General features: G+C 39.0%; 3 protein-coding genes and 3 pseudogenes across 3 annotated transcripts; all 6 read right to left on the reverse strand.

Annotated features, from left to right (window-relative positions):
• Positions 1 to 550: 550 nt before the first annotated feature.
• LOC134703483 (NADH-ubiquinone oxidoreductase chain 6-like) lies at positions 551 to 1,015 on the reverse strand. Its single transcript, XM_063563497.1, has one exon. It carries the CDS (start codon positions 1,013 to 1,015, stop codon positions 551 to 553), a length of 465 nt encoding a protein of 154 aa, XP_063419567.1.
• A 1,595-nt stretch (positions 1,016 to 2,610) lies between these two features.
• Positions 2,611 to 3,796, reverse strand: LOC134703485 (ATP synthase subunit a-like; annotated as a pseudogene).
• A 903-nt stretch (positions 3,797 to 4,699) lies between these two features.
• LOC134703488 (cytochrome c oxidase subunit 1-like) lies at positions 4,700 to 5,386 on the reverse strand (annotated as a pseudogene).
• Positions 5,387 to 6,500: 1,114 nt separating this feature from the next.
• Positions 6,501 to 7,448, reverse strand: LOC134703487 (NADH-ubiquinone oxidoreductase chain 2-like). The gene is given in 1 exon segment (XM_063563498.1): positions 6,501 to 7,448. A coding segment is annotated over 1 exon segment (948 nt).
• Positions 7,449 to 7,596: 148 nt separating this feature from the next.
• Positions 7,597 to 8,532, reverse strand: LOC134703489 (cytochrome c oxidase subunit 3-like). The gene is given in 1 exon segment (XM_063563499.1): positions 7,597 to 8,532. A coding segment is annotated over 1 exon segment (936 nt).
• A 3-nt stretch (positions 8,533 to 8,535) lies between these two features.
• LOC134703486 (NADH-ubiquinone oxidoreductase chain 4-like) lies at positions 8,536 to 9,879 on the reverse strand (annotated as a pseudogene).
• Between the last annotated feature and the right edge of the window lie 6,538 nt (positions 9,880 to 16,417).

Genomic DNA, 16,417 nt, shown 5'->3' on the forward strand with positions numbered 1-16,417 from the left:
CCTTTAACACCCAGGATCCCCTGTTTTCTATCTCAGACACCGCCTATTTATTTCTCTTTGACAACCAAATGTTTAGTTAAGAGGAACTTTTGTTTTAAACTATGGATAACAGGGTATCTAATCCTGGTTTCACTTCATAGATTCGTTAGAAGCTCACTAAAACTTTAGGAATATAACCACAAAAAACCGTTAACATTACACTGCACCTATAGTTTTTTTATAGTTTTATAACACAACATTGACTCTAACCAATCCGCTTAAATTTATATTCGAACTGAATCTAACCGCGGCTGCTGGCATTCATCAATTGACCCCGAATTTGTCAAAAAGCTGGGTTAAAGTTTCCTTTATTAACCAATTTTCCCCACTGATGTTGAACTTGCACTTAATTTGTTCAAGCCCGCATTTAGAATCATGAGAAGCATTTTGCCCATAAATTTAGGGCCATAATCAAACCCTCCTACAGATTTGACACAAGGTACTAAAGTATCCATCTTCCTCATTTTCAATGAGACGCTTTAATTAAGCTACTGTATCTTCTATTTTAGGTTTATTTTACTCTTCGTAAAGGCACCATGGTTTTTATGCACAAATACGACACCACTAATATTACAAACAGTAACACACCAGCTATTAGGATATATAACCTTAACCCGCTTCTTTCAGCCATGAAACTTAGAAACAAAGACCCGCTAATTTCTCTGTACTCGTAATTCATAAGACCCATAAGGACCGCTCTGGCACAACACCTTCTGACGAGAACCATAAACTCTAGATTAAAACGATACACTTCATTGGGGTAGATCCTTAAAACATACAAGAACAGGACTATTACACCCCTAACGTAAGTTAGGAACAATAAGAACCCTAACAACCTTCTAACCTCCAGTGCAACCTCCACACATGCAATTATAGACCCCCTCAATAGCACTAGCCCTAAAGAAATAGGTTGCTTGGCAATTAAGACAATCGAAAACACAGCCATCAAAATTACACATATGACTATAACTCTCATTATATAAACATAATTAAGCTTACGCCCCCCGCTACCACCAGCCCTCATACTACCAGCTGGTAGGTAAAATAATTTTTCTGAACAATTTCATTCAAACAGCTGAGTTGACCTAGTCCCTTATGGGCACCTTGAGGGCCCAATAGCTCTAGTCAACCTTGATCCAGACTTTGAGCTACCATCCTGGACCCCTTAAAGAAGGCCATTTTTCTGGGGTGGGAGGTTAGCCTCTCTATGAGCCACATTCTCAAAAAGAATCTTAATAGTTTGGCTGACGACCAAGGCTTAGACCCTAATTTTCTAAGCACTCCTCATCACAAAATTAACCCTACAAAGGGAATAAGAAATACTCTGACTCTCTCATATTTCTCAAGAACTACTACAAACCCAAACCTCTCTATTTTCCTCCCTAATACCCCTCCTAAGATAATAGCCCCAATATACAGGCTAAGAAAAGGAGTTTGTATATTTAAGTGCTCATTAATCCGCAAACTTCTGCTATTAACGTAATTAGACCCAAGTATTACTCTAAATACAATCCGTGCCCTATAAAAAGAAGTGAAGATTAAACCTGTTAGCTCTAATAAATAGCACCCATAAGTTATTCTTCTGTCTATCATTCTTAGCTCAATTATTAGGTCTTTAGAGAAAAACCCTCTTATAAACGGGGCCCCTCTCAAGGACACAATTGCAACCGTTATTGCACCCATTCTTACCGGTAATCCTTGCCACAAGCTTCTTAACCCCCGGATATCTTGGATTCTTTGGTTTCTATGAATAACACCCCCTGCGCCTAGAAACAACAAAGCTTTAAATACCGCATGGGTTACTAAATGAAAAAAAGCTACAGACGGAAGAAGGATTGAAATCGAGAATATTATTAACCTTAACTGCCTCAAAGTCGAGAGTGCGATTACCTTTTTTAGGTCAAACGCAAACACAGCCCTTGACCCCGCTAATATTAGAGTAAATAGTCTTAAGACTATAAGTATTTGAGTCACAAAGGGATTAGCTCTGATAATATAAAAAGAGCGAAGAATCAAATAAACCCCAGCTGTCACCAATGTCGAAGAATGCACCAAAGAGGAGACCGGTGTGGGTGCCGCCATGGCAGCAGGTAGCCATGCGCAAAACGGCATTTGTGCGCTTTTAGTTATACCTGCAAGAACTACCACAAACCCTAAATTAACCCATGTCTGCACTGGGTGGTATATATAAATTAACCACCCCCCTTCTCTTAAAAAAATAGAAACTCTAAAAAGTACAAAAACATCCCCAATTCGATTAGTCAAAGCTGTCAACATAGCCGCAGATAACCTCTTATTGTTCTGGTAATAAGCCACTAATAGGAATGAGGTGAGCCCTAGCCCGTCTCAACCAATTAAAAGTATTACTAAATTAGGAACTAAGATTATAAACACTATAGACAGCACAAACAACCATACTAATCCCATAAACCGCTTGTAGTATGGCTCTCCAGCTATATACCACTTGCAGTAGGTTGCTACACTTCCTCTAATTACCAAAACCGTCCCAACAAAGACTATTCTTACGCTATCTAGTAGAACTCTGAAGCTAAATGAGAGACAATTACTCTCTCAAACAGTAACTTCCAATAAATAAGCTTTTCCAAAGGTCCTCCCTCTAAGAATAAATAAGTATCCAATCAGAATCAGTAAAAGTAACCCTAAGTTACTTTTTAATTGTATGATACTATTTTTACGAGCCATCTCTTAGTAACCTTGACATCAAATCGTCTCCGCATAGTCGCATCACCATAACCAGAAGGGCCAAGCAAATTCTGGCTTCGCAAACAGCTAAACATAGAATTAGTAAAATTAACCAAAACTGATTTATTAGAAACACATGGGTTACAAACAATAAGCCTAGTCTTATTATTTCAAGCCCTACAAATAAACACAAAAGGTGTTTGTTTATACGGAAGATTACAAAACAGCCTATACTTATTAAGAAAACTCCTAGGAATTTTATTCAAATCATAGCTTTAAAACACATAGTTTTCTACGACTTACAAGGCCGTCGCTTCAGCAAAGCTTTTAAAACTACCTACCTTCTATGATCCTCCGTATAGAGACACAATAAGACACAAAAAATATAACACTGAATACACGCGATTGCAACTTCAGCGGCTCCAAAAACACCTCCGCCCATTATTAACCCTTTAATACCCCCAACTCCTGTAAGCAGCCTTCTGCTATTTAACCAGCTAACTACTAACTCTCTCCTGCATATAGTTAGAATTACTTTACCAGCTCCCAGATTTAGTGTCAGACGTAAAACTAATGTTAAAGGGCGAAGTATGCCACTAATTAGCTCAACCACTACTATAAAAGGCACAAGGATTAACGGGCAACCTGTTGGAACGAGACTCATCAACCCCTGCTCAAATCTGCATAAAAGACTAGATAAAACTAAACAAGTTCAAATAGACAAAGCAAAGGAGAACCCGAACACAAACTGCCCTCTTACAGGGAAAAAGAATGGAAAGTTTCCAGACAGATTTAGTATCAGAATTATCATGAACAGACCCCTTATTACTAGAGGAAACCCAGATAGCTTTAGTCCCTTTCCGTTCAATCGAATCATCGAATAAGTAAAGGATAGCACCAAACTCCGAAAAGAGCTCGTACTTCTACCCTTAGTGTACACGTCTCTAAATAGCACGGTTATTGGCACTATAGAAGACAGCAACCATAACGGCATAGACAACCAAATTAAGTTATAGCTGTGAGCATCAAATCTAGAAAAAACATCTATTAACATGACTTTAAATTATTGATTACGCGATTTCTTATAAATATAAGTGATACACGTGTTATAAGGGTTAGTTCACACAAATGGCAATTGGCTATAAACATGCTTCCTTCCTGGATAAAGGTCTCGGGTACCTGCTCAGTCTATTTCACCACATAAACCCCCACTAAATACAACCCCTCGCTGGCTTACTAGAGCCTCTCATAGAAGGAACTTAAAATATATTAGAGACCCAAAAGACACAGCGGACCCATAAGAAGACACCCAATGTCAGTGAGCATAAATATCAGCGTAGTCTATATACCGTCGAGGCATTCCTCTTAGGCCTAAGAAATGCTGAGGAAAGAAGGTAGTATTTACCCCAAAAAATATTGCTATAAAATGGGCTTTCCTCCATTTCTTATTAAAGCATACTCCAACAAAATTTGGCAACCAATGGTTAAGACCACAGAACACCCCAAACACCGCCCCTATTCTTAGCACATAATGGAAATGAGCCACCACATAATATGTGTCGTGTAGAGACACATCCATAGAAGCCCTAGACAGTAAGACCCCTGTTAGCCCTCCCACGGTGAATAAAAACAGAAACCCAGTACTTCAGTAGGCGGCAGGCTTTATTTTGAATTTTCTTCCTGCTATAGTTGCCAGTCATCTGAATACTTTCACCCCTGTTGGAACAGCGATTACTATAGTTGCGGTAGAAAAATAGCCTCGAGTATCAACATTAAGACCTACGGTAAACATGTGGTGAGCCCACACCATACACCCTAACCCTCCAATTCCGATTATTGCGTATACTATCCCAATTAGACCAAAAACCGCTTCTTTTCCAGAGCAATGCATAATTACTTTTGATATCACACCAAAGGCAGGTAGAATAAGAATATACACTTCCGGATGCCCAAAAAATCAAAACAAATGTTGGAACAAAACGGGGTCCCCCCCTCCTGCGGGATCGAAAAAAGTTGTGTTAAAGTTTCGGTCAAACAAGATTATTGTGATGCCCCCTCCTAGAACCGGAATTGAAATAATTAAAAGAACTGCAGTAACTCTAATCCTTAAAACATAAAGCTCCGCTCGTTCTCCTTTCATTTCTAACACTGGCATATTTTTATTGGTCCTAGCAAAGTTAATAGCCCCCACTAGAGAGCTGAGCCCAGCTAGATGTAGTGACACAATAAGAACATCCATCCTAGGGCCCCTATGATAGGGGTACACAGATAAAGGGGGGTAAATAGTTCATCCAGCACCAACTCCTTTATCCGTTCTAAAGGACAGTATTAGTAAATATAGTGCATTAGGAGATAGTCAATAACTTAAGTTGTTTATTCGCGGGTAAATTATATCTTTACCTCCTACTAGCAGAGGAATCAACCAATTACCGAAAGCTCCAATTAAGATAGGTATCACAGCAAAAAAAATTATTATTAAGGCATGCGTTGTAACCACCACATTATAGAATCAATCTCTTTTTAAGAACACTGCTCCAGGATGCCCCAGTTGCATTCGGATCATTAACCTCAACCTTGCTCCAAACAACCCTCCTCAGACTCCGCTATACAGATAAAGGGTTCCAATATCTTTGTGATTTGTTGATCACAGCCATCGACGTCACCAGGACTCCACTTCTCCATAACCCCCTACTTCTTCCTTTTTTAGTATTTTTATCATTTTATTTATCCTTACTTAGAAGCCAATCATCTAGCCTTATTAGCCCTTAGAGCCGCACTAGATTTTAGCCTCTTAATATTTTTTTCCCTATACGCTATAGTAAGATATGCCTTTTCAAACCTTCTATTAGATCCTTGAGAACTTTCATTGGTCCCATACTTCCTTAAGAAGCACTCTCGACGTGAAAACCACAGGTACACACAATACACTTCCAACAGCAAAAGTAAGCCTCTTACAATCACCTCTCATCAAAATTCGTTTCGCATAAATGCCACTTCTAGTATTAACCTACTCATTCCAAAGACCCCTCACGATATTCGTGGTAGAGACCCCCAAACAAGATAAGAAGGAAACCCCTTGAGGACAAAATCCCTAACACTCTTACCGTAAAAGAACATGTAGGCAAAAGGTATTAACAGCACTACCTCTACATCAAACACGACGAACAAAACTGCTACTAGAAAGAATCGGATAGAAAAGGGCCTCCGAGCTCTTCCAATAGGCTCAAATCCACACTCATATGGACTGCACTTTTCTCGGTCTAGACCCCGCTTTTCCCTTAGTAGCATAAATAACCCCGTAAACAAAAAAGACACAATGCAGACAAACGCAACTCTTAACCCCATAACCATTCTTCTAGAAAACTTATGGAAGTGTCTTTAGCTCCCAAAGCCAATATTTTATTTTAAACTATATCTAGCTAAAAAAGGGTTGACACCACTAATAGCCCCACAACCTATCGTTCTTAAATTAAACTACTTTTTTATAAGGAAAAATGGTACAAGCCATTTATAACAAAGTTAGCAGCCCTATTATGTTAATTAACTTCCTCACTTAAGAATGAAAACCTAGGCTTAATAATTAGATGCAAACCAATCCTTTTTTTTAAAGTACCATTCTACAAAAAGGAGGTAACAACTACCTATAGTTATGTTTGAAACAAAATATTTTATTTTAAATTACCTTTTTATCATACTTTTGTGGTTTTACCCACTCTTTTTGAGCCGAAATCAAAACGCCCCTGGCCTAAAAGCAGTTTCTAAATAAATCTCACCAAGATCAATGCCCCCCCTGCTAGGTTAGCCCCGATCACTATCCTCCACATAATCTTGAATTCTGCTTTGTTTTTGTCTACTAACCTTTTTATTACTATCCTATAAAAAAAGTCAATGTAGAATTTTAGCCTGATTACTGAACCTATAATACAAGCCACGATTACAGCCCTTCCTCTCATTAGAAACACCAATACTTTCGCTAGAAAGCCAAGGAAAGGAGGCATCCCCATCAGTATCAGTAACCCTATACCCCTCGCGGCTCTACTAATCTGACCGCCCATTCTTGTTTTGTTTATTATTGAGCACCCATAAAAAAACAGCCCTACCGACAGCGAGTAAACTGCAAAATACCCTACAAAGACTACTCTTGACCATGTGAGCCCTAACAGCATTCATGATGTATGCACAAACGACGAGTACGCGCTTATTACTCGTACTGAATTCTGGTTAAGGCCCCCTACTGCCCCAATTCCAGCTATCAATACAATTACTACTCACAACCCCTTAGAGGGTATAATTATTGATAAAAAGACAAGGGGGGCGACTTTTTGCCAAGTTAATATTAACCCTCTTGCTAACCATCTGCTGTTCTTAATAATTGAAGGGACCCACGAATGTAGCGGGAAAACGCCAGATTTTAACACTGTACCCGCCCCCCTTATCACCAGCCCTCTCACTACGTGCTGCTCTATCAAGGTTACAAAACCCACTAGTATCAGAATTGACCCCGTTCTTTGTACCACAAAATATTTTACACAGGGCTCAGGACTATAGTGACCATCAGGGTTTATAATTACAAGAAATCCATACAGATTTAGCTCTAAACCGAGTCACACCCCTACTATCTCTTCTCTTCTAACCCTAAGAATTGTCCCGATCAATATTACCCCTAATCTCACTAATTTTATAGGTCTTACCACAAAGCTTACCATTTCAAGTAAAGGTTACTTATAACACTTGAAAATCATAGGTCTTCTGTCCTTAATTAGACTACTTTACTCAGACTAGTAAGCGCTTGGAATCGCTTTGGTACTTGATTTCAAATCAAAACTGTTTAACTAGTCTGTATGACTCCTATTTTTAACCTTTTAAATGGTCAGGAATCTTATATCAGGACGGAGCATGCTCTTCTTGAATGTACGCATACCACGAAGGCTTTGCGTCTGGGTACTTAAACGTATAGACGTCCCCGTCTCATATTTTGAACCACCACATGTATAACCATCCTCCAAACCACACATATACTAAACATCATAATGCTACCCATACCACATCTACGAAGTGTCAGTACCAAATGCAAGCCTCAAAACCAAAGTGCCGTTGACTGGAAAACTCCCCACGCCATAGTCGGACTAACCTCACCATTAGTCAAAGAGTCCCCACAACTACGTGCATTCCATGAAACCCAGTTAGTAAATAAAACACTCTTCCATACACCCTATCTGCAATAGTGTATGAGTTTCAGTAGTATTCTCGAAGTTGCACTAGGAAGAACACAGTCCCACATAAAATTGTTACCACTAGGCCAATAAATGGCCCAACATCATAATCCTTCAAACGCATTCTCTTATGGGCTTGAGTTACGAATAACCCCCTCCTAATTAAAAGACCTGTCTCGAACAGCCTTGTCGACGACGGGTTTGGCGTGCGGATCCCTGGAGGGGGTCATCGCATCCCTAGTTCACACGAGGGTCTTAAGGCATTATGGAAGAAAGTCCAAAAAAAAGAAAAGAAGAACATTACTTCAGACAGAATAAAAAGGGCAACTCCATCACGAAATCTCTTGATTACGAAGCGAGTATGAAACCCAATATCTCCCTCACGAATTAAGTCTCGCCATCATCTAAAAGTTCTCAATAGTATACACCCCAACCTCATTCCTATTAATAGAAATCTGGGAGTTCGATGCAGTCACAAAATTAACCCTACCGCTATTCCGTTTGCCGAGATAGCCACAAAAAAGGGCCACGGACTTGGACCTGGTACATAGTAACGAGAATAAGGATTACGATTCATTGTTTAGGGTATAAACATAAACATAAAGTTCAGCGGTATCCAATGAGCCGCCAGAACAAAAACATCACAAACTCTTCTCAAGTTTAAGGACTCCCTGTGTGACACCCCCTTCCCGTGACAACAACTTCCATATAGGTATAGTCTAAAACATGCCCTAATAAAGCTTATCAGACCCAGGATAAGCAGGAACACTCCACTTATTCACCCTCCCACGCCGAAAACGAGGATTTCCCCAAATAAGTTTAGACTAGGAGGGGCTGCTATGTTGCTTGATCTTAACAGGAAACACATTAAGACTAGACTTGGGCAGACTAACAAGCCCCCTTTATTTATTACTAGCAGACGCGAGTGCCTCATCTTATAGATAGCATTCACATACCTGAACAAACCTGATGAACACAACCCATGCCCGATCATAATAATAATGGCCCCCACTACCCCTAATACCGTGTTGCTAAGCACTCCTAATAGCACAAGCCTCATATGCGCTACAGAGGAATATGCTACCAAACATTTTAGGTCCACTTGCCGTACACACGCTAATCCTGCGTAGACACCTCCTGCCAAGTTCACCACTAGTAGCAGCACAAAAAAAACGCTTCTAAGCCTTATTTGTATAACTATTATAAATCGAAGCAGCCCGTACCCTCCTAATTTTAGTACCACCCCGGCCAATAGCATCGAACCGGCTACTGGGGCCTCTACGTGAGCCTTAGGTAGTCACAGGTGAAATGGATATATTGGTAGCTTGATAAGAAACCCTAGAATGTATAGCCATCACAATCTCATTCCCCTTTTTTTTACTAGCCTTACCACAGAACTTATCCTCCTCCTCAACCCTCTAATATAGAGTTCTCTTACCCCCCATAAGAAAAAAAGAGATCCGAACACCGTATAGATTACTATATACCCCCCTGCCTGTAAACGCTCTGGCTGATAGCCTCAGCCTACAATTAATAACAACAGAGGGGCTAGCACACTTTCAAAAAAAAAAAAAAAAGAAAGAACCTCCTCACCCTGAATCTTATCACTAAAATTAGGCTGATTCTGATAATTATTAAATTAAATCTTGCTTTCCGGTGGATCTTAACCCTCCTTAGGTAGGAAAGAATTGCTACAAATAGAGTTAGTGTAACCATTAACCCTATTACAAAGTCTGTGGTGTACAACCCGTTCAACTCTACCCCCCCTATCGCGACTCTTGTGGCGCCCATACTTAGAATAGTTAGAACGCTTAACCCAATGACACTCATATTTAGGTTTTTTATAATAATCAATGCAATAAGTCTAATTGCCAACCTTTTAACCATAAGTAAGACAGACTTTATCTGACACATTCAGTGTAAATGAATTATACTAGTTTATATTATCTTACATACACCCTAACTAGAACTACTACACACACACTAGCCATAAGTATGACACATAGAAGAACAGTCCAACACAAACTCATTAACTTATCATAACGTAAACGAGGTAAAGAAGCACGAATAACCACAAAGAAGACCGCAAAAGCCATCATAAAGACCCCGATCAACGCTTCATTTCCCCCGAAAAATATCGCCGCCCTTATAACCCTTCTGAGAAGAATACTAGAGTACTCCGCAATAAATATAACTGCAAACCCCCCTCCGCTGTACTCCACGTTGTATCCTGACACTAATTCCGACTCTCCTTCCACAAAATCAAATGGCGCCCGATTAGTTTCAGCTAGCATACACAGCATTCAGACAACTATAACTACGCACAAAGGAAAAAAGAAAAAAAAGGACCTTTGTTGGAACACCCTAATTTCTTGAAACATAAACACACCCGAGCACAGCACCACACAAAAGAAGATAAATCCTATAGGGATCTCATAAGAAATTCTTTGCGCCATCGCACGAACTGCACCTAGCAAAGAGTATTTAGAGTTAGAAGCCCATCCGGATATTATTACCCCGTAAACCCTGACTCTAGTAATAACTATAAACAGAATCACCCCGAAAACATAAAACACTTCAGCCGACTTATACGGGTATAAAAGCCATCCAAGTAAACTGATAGTTAATATTAGTGCAGGAGCCAAAATGAAGGGCCCTACGTTAGCACGTGTAGGCACAATAAACTCTTTACATAACAACTTACCTGCGTCACTAAAAGGCTGCAAGATCCCTATATAACTCACCTTGGATGGACCCTTTCGGATTATAATGATAGCCAAAATTTTACGTTCCAACAAAGTATAGAAGCCCACAGCGAGAAGCACCCCTACAAAAGGGATAACACCAACAACCACGCCTACTCAGTCCACCAGTGCAGCCTTAGTCGACCCCAAGGGAGTAAAAGAGTCCGCTGACACTTGACAAAGGCTTAATAGGATAGAGGCTCCAAAGAAAACAGCTACTCTCCTTAGAGTCTTAAATAGACACTCGACACTAACCATAATGAGACTGGGCTTAGCTTTGTAATTCACACACAAACAAGAGTATATCTTATAAGACGAGCTTAAATCGTATGCATTAGGTCTGCCAGCTTGTGCCATGAAAGCAAGTATATATACTTATGAATTGATCCTAAATCAAACGCATTAGCTCTGCCAGCTCTCACAAAGATAAGAGCCACTACTCACGGCGCCTTAGGGGCATGAGCCCTATATCCTAATATTAGACCACCTTATCACTAAAAGCTACTTGCCCATTGTACAAGTTCATTAAATTAAAAGTTTAACGCTTCTTAAAAGCTTTAGCTTATTTTTTATTTTAGTTAAGAGCTTCCAACCATATGACAAAATATTTCTCAGGAATAAACTCAATCACAATCGGTATAAATCTATGGTTAACCCCGCAAATTTCAGAACACTGCCCGTAAATAATTCTACACTGGGAAGCTTTTATAGGAAGCCGATTAATTCGACCTGGGATGGCATCTACTTTAATTAGTAACTTAGGGAGTGCAAACGAATGGAGCACATCAGACCTTCTTACAAAAGCAGTTATTTGCACATCTGCTGGAGCCACCATCCGGTTATCAACATCCAACAAACGATACCCTCCTTTTCTAAATGTCTCCTGCTGGTCTTCTATGTAAGAATCAATTGTATAACACGAAATTCTTTCAGCGCTTTCTCTAGAGCTTGGAGTGTCTAAATTGCGACAAAATTCGTAAGATCAGTACCATTGTTTCCCAATCGCCTTAAAATTTCACCGGGGCCGTTTTACTTCTTCTATATAATATAGGTTAATTATAGAAGGAAACCACAACCCTACTAACATCAACATTGGCACAATAGTCCATCAAAATTCTAATCGTTGACGGTTCAAGAAATGGCGATAAGAAAATTTAGTAAGAAGGATTACGCATCCTATATATATAACAAAGACCAACACAGCCACTGCTACTATCATCACAAAACCATGGTACCGGAACAGGTCTTTCCCTAGTTCCCCATGGACAATATCACCAAAATATCGACTCCCGTAAAAAGACATATTTATATTTTTCTACACTTATTAGCCCACTCACGTGCGCTACTTTCGCGATTTACTAATTTTAATAACTTGAAATAAGCTAAAAACTTAAACCATTTCAGGTCTACAGGACGACTCCTACAGAATTTAGGGTATTCAAGCAGCTTGTCCCACACCCACAAAGAAAGAGGGTTTAATAACAACCTAGAGAAATAAATGACTGAAAGACACTGCCCCAAAATGATATAAGGCTCCCGCACTGGGCGAGCACCAATCCATGTTAACCTAATAAACCTACCAACCAACACTCAAAACACTACTTGATTAAACGGGTAAAAACATAAACTTCGATACTTACCTCTGTGAAGACTAGGAATTAGGTATAATACTACAATCGACAAAAACATAACATATACCCCCCCCGCTTTATGAGGAATTGAACGAAGGATTGCATAAGCAAACATAAAATACCACTCAGGCTGAACATGGATTGGCGTTTTTATAGGATTAGCAGGCCAATAGTTTAAATGATTCCCTAACAGCTCAGGATCCACACACACTAAATATATAAAAAAGAACCTAAAGCAAACATAACCAAAAAGATCTTTAATAGTATAGAAGGGGTGGAAGGGCACACACATAGTACCTCTTTCAATACCCAAAGGGTTATTACTCCCTTTCTCATGTAAAAAAAACAGGTGTAAAAAAACAACCGCCACTATCACAAACGGTAAGAGAAAGTGTAAAGTATAAAACCGCTTTAGAGTTGCATTACACACGGTCCAACCCCCTCATACATAGCGGAGCATACTCTCTCCTACTACGGGGATCACTCTAAGTATATTAGTAATAACAGTAGCCCCCCAATATGACATTTGCCCCCAAGGCAAAGTGTAACCGAGGAAAGCCTCCGCCATAGTTAACAAAAACAAATGCACCCCAAAATACCACACTGTCTTATCTAAATAAGACCCATAATACAGCCCACGAGCAATGTGCGCATAAATACAGATAAAAAACATAGAGGACCCATTTGCATGAATATTACGCAACATTCATCCTTTTTCCACATTACGCATAATATGTACTACAGAATCGAATGCCATGTCTTCATGAGCAGTATAATGAGTTGACAATAAAAGACCCCTTAGAAGTTGGATAATTAGGCACAAGCCTAGTATAGAGCCAAACCTTCACCAAGCGTTTAAGTTTACAGGACAAGGCAAATCATAGAACCTGTCATTCATAATCTTCACCAACTTATTAGTACTTCGTCACGGACCAACCCTCTTAGGCGTGTTAATATTATTCACAGTATTGTTACCAACCATCTCATAAGAAAGGCCTACACCTTGTTTATGAGTTTACAGCTCACCACCTCTTCCTCGGCCACCTCATGAATTTTTGTTATATATACAGGCACAAACCCCCCGCACACCGCATTTTTTTATGAGTACACATAAGCTTGGACCCCCCTTTTTACACCTCTGAAGACACCCAAAGTGTTAAGTGTCCAACTTTGTTTTTGCTCCATTTTTACTTTATTTTTAATTAGACTTAAAGCGACCAACAACTTACGCTTCAAAAATTTTTTTATTTTTAAGATACACGCCTCGTTTTCGAACCGAAAACCACATGAGCAACCAGAGCTGGGGTAAATGAGGAAATAAACGTCTCAAATCCCCATTATCCTACAGCTTACAATTAGCTATAGAGCCCAAGTAACTTAGAATTTAAGGGTCAAATTCACCACTTTCTCTGCCAATAATTAGGTTGAATCTCATGTGGTCCTGAAGAATGCTTACTCCCCGCAAAGGCTTTGTAGCCTTTCAAGCATACACTAAAACCAAGTTAATTAGGTGTAAGGAGACCCGTATTGACCAGTTTTTAAATAGACCATAACAGCCTAACAATAAACGAATTAACTGTAATTTTGCTTATCTTATGGATTATTTTAATAAATTATAACTATTAATACACCAATAAACTTTAACTATGAGCATTAATAACTACTGACCCCGTCTTTACTAACATCAGGAACACTGTCTTCTTCACTTACAACCACATTTCTCTGCTCGACTGGCTGACAGACATTAGCTGGGACTTCAGGCTCCACAACAGCTATTTGTTCTTCTAAAGGAACATAGCCACCCTCAGCATGGGGGCCCCCTTCCTCCTGATTATCAGGAACAACTTCAGCGACACCATTCACAACAGCATCTCCAACAGCTGAAATAGTTTCAGGTAATGGGAGCACCCTAACAGTGTCACCCCCTCCGCCCTGACATAAGTCCCCTCCTCCAACGTCTATTCTAAACACTCAGTTTTTATATGAAAAAAAACCATCTCACACACCCCTTAACAGTAAGCCTTTTTTTGCAGCAAACCCCTGCCTAAGCCACTCTCATACAGCCTCTCTAGTGCCCAACACATTCAACAATCTATCACTAAGCAACACACTCATTTACATAAAAAGAACCCTTTTTATAAGTTAATCAGCCTATTATACAATATTATTTATGTCATTACAGATCCGTCACAAAGTATTGCTTTAGCTAAAAACTCGCTCGCTTAAAAGAGACCTTAAAGCTATGCATAAGCTTTTGGGTTAACAAACCCAAAAACTTCAATTAAAATAAAGCTTCGCAGGGTCTTGTTGCTCTTCTTTTACACACAGGCCTCTTCGCTTTACCCTTATGCAAGAAGTACTAAAATTTATTTGCCCCACTTTACTTCAAGTAAGCTTTTTATGAGGCAATCGTGTGCATTTCTTTAGAAAGATAAATTCTAAAAAACCTCAGTGAGATGAGCCTAAAACTAATTAACTCCTCTTAAATTGTTTATAAAGAAAAGCTTTAACTTTTTCTTTAGGAATCAAAGTCCTACGTACTATAATACTTCTTTATAACACCTCAGAGCAATAAACTACTTTTGAGCTTAGCTTCATCAAAGCAACTGGGCCATCCCCCCACGTACAACTAAGCTAGGAAGAATTTGTAGCTCTCAGTTATATTAACATTAGCAACTAAACACAACTTAAGAGACAGGCTATCTGGCTTGAGAATAAGAATCTTATACCCTAAGCAAATTACTGGGATTTTCAATTAACAGCTCAACATTCTAGCTTAATTTATTCACCCAGCGTACACTAATTTCATTAAAATTTTTGCCCAGAAGGCAAATATAGTAATTATTGCTATGTAACCATCCTATAACCAGCACATTTAACAGCCTAACGCCACGTTTATTTACATAAAAAGGCCCTATACAATATTGTCTATAGCACTCAGATCTGTGACAGAACATTGCTTTGCTTAAAAACCTTTTATACGAAACTAACTCACTTAAAAGGGACCTCAGGACCAGACATAAACTTCATCACTTGTAGTCTTTGTAAGTTTATAACCCACCTAACCCCCTTTTAGGCGTGTTAATATTACATACTATTGTTAACACTTACTTTTTAAGACGCTCACAACCTTGTTTACAAGCTCACGCTTCTACGTTTCACAATTTTATTTAGCTTCATTTTGTTGCTGCACACCACATTTTTGTCACCTCTATTTAACCTGCTTTCCTATTTCCTCCCCTCCAGATCAGCCCCCCCAGGCATTAGTGTGTCATTTTGATTTTATTTTATTTTTGATTTACTTTTTTGCTTAGACTTTAAGTGACCCATGAATTACGCTTTGGGAACTTTCATATGACTTGATTTCTATTTATTTTTTGATTTTAAGATACAGATAGTCTAGTTTTCAAACCCCAAAAAATCACATGAGCAACCAAAATTAGGGCAAACGAAAAAAATTAACACCTTAGATCCATTTCTCCTGCAGTTTACAATTAACCACAGGAAGCAAATAGCTTTAGAATTTAGGTTTAAGTTTGTTTTTTTCTACCACTAATTAGGTTAAGTCTCACATGACTCTGAAAAATGCTTACTCACTGTAAAGGGTTCAAAACCTTATCTACAACAGGTTGTAAAGCATAATCTAAAACAAGTTTGGACAGGTATGGGCATTCGCAACTAGATTTTCAATAAAATACACAATGTCAAGTAAAATTAAGTTTTACTTTGACTTATAAGTTATCTTAACTAAGGGCTTTTTACATGCATCAGCAACAGGGTTTCCGTGTAAAAGGACAGGAGAACAGGCCTTGCGGTCACTGTACCGGCCGGTAACAGGAAATGCGGTACACTATAAAACCTCATTCTTAAGGGTTTCCACAGTGTTTGGTTTTTTTTTGTCTGTTACTAGCACAAATCCATTACACACCGCCTTTTTAGAACCCTTGTTTTATTCTTTAGGTGGGTGATTGCTGCTTTTTGGCTGCATTAATAGACTGTTTTATTTTTTACCTAATTTGCAACCCGTTTTAACCCTATTTTTTAATAAAATAGCAATACTAATTTTAACAAGAACCAACGACACGCC

The sequence above is a fragment of the Mytilus trossulus genome, unplaced genomic scaffold (assembly GCF_036588685.1).
Source record: "Mytilus trossulus isolate FHL-02 unplaced genomic scaffold, PNRI_Mtr1.1.1.hap1 h1tg001073l__unscaffolded, whole genome shotgun sequence".
NCBI classification, from domain to species: domain Eukaryota; kingdom Metazoa; phylum Mollusca; class Bivalvia; order Mytilida; family Mytilidae; genus Mytilus; species Mytilus trossulus.

Coding starts and splice junctions, on each gene's coding strand:
- LOC134703483 (XM_063563497.1), bottom strand. CDS start 1,015: ATGAGAGTTATAGTCATATGTGTAATTTTGATGGCTGTGTTTTCGATT.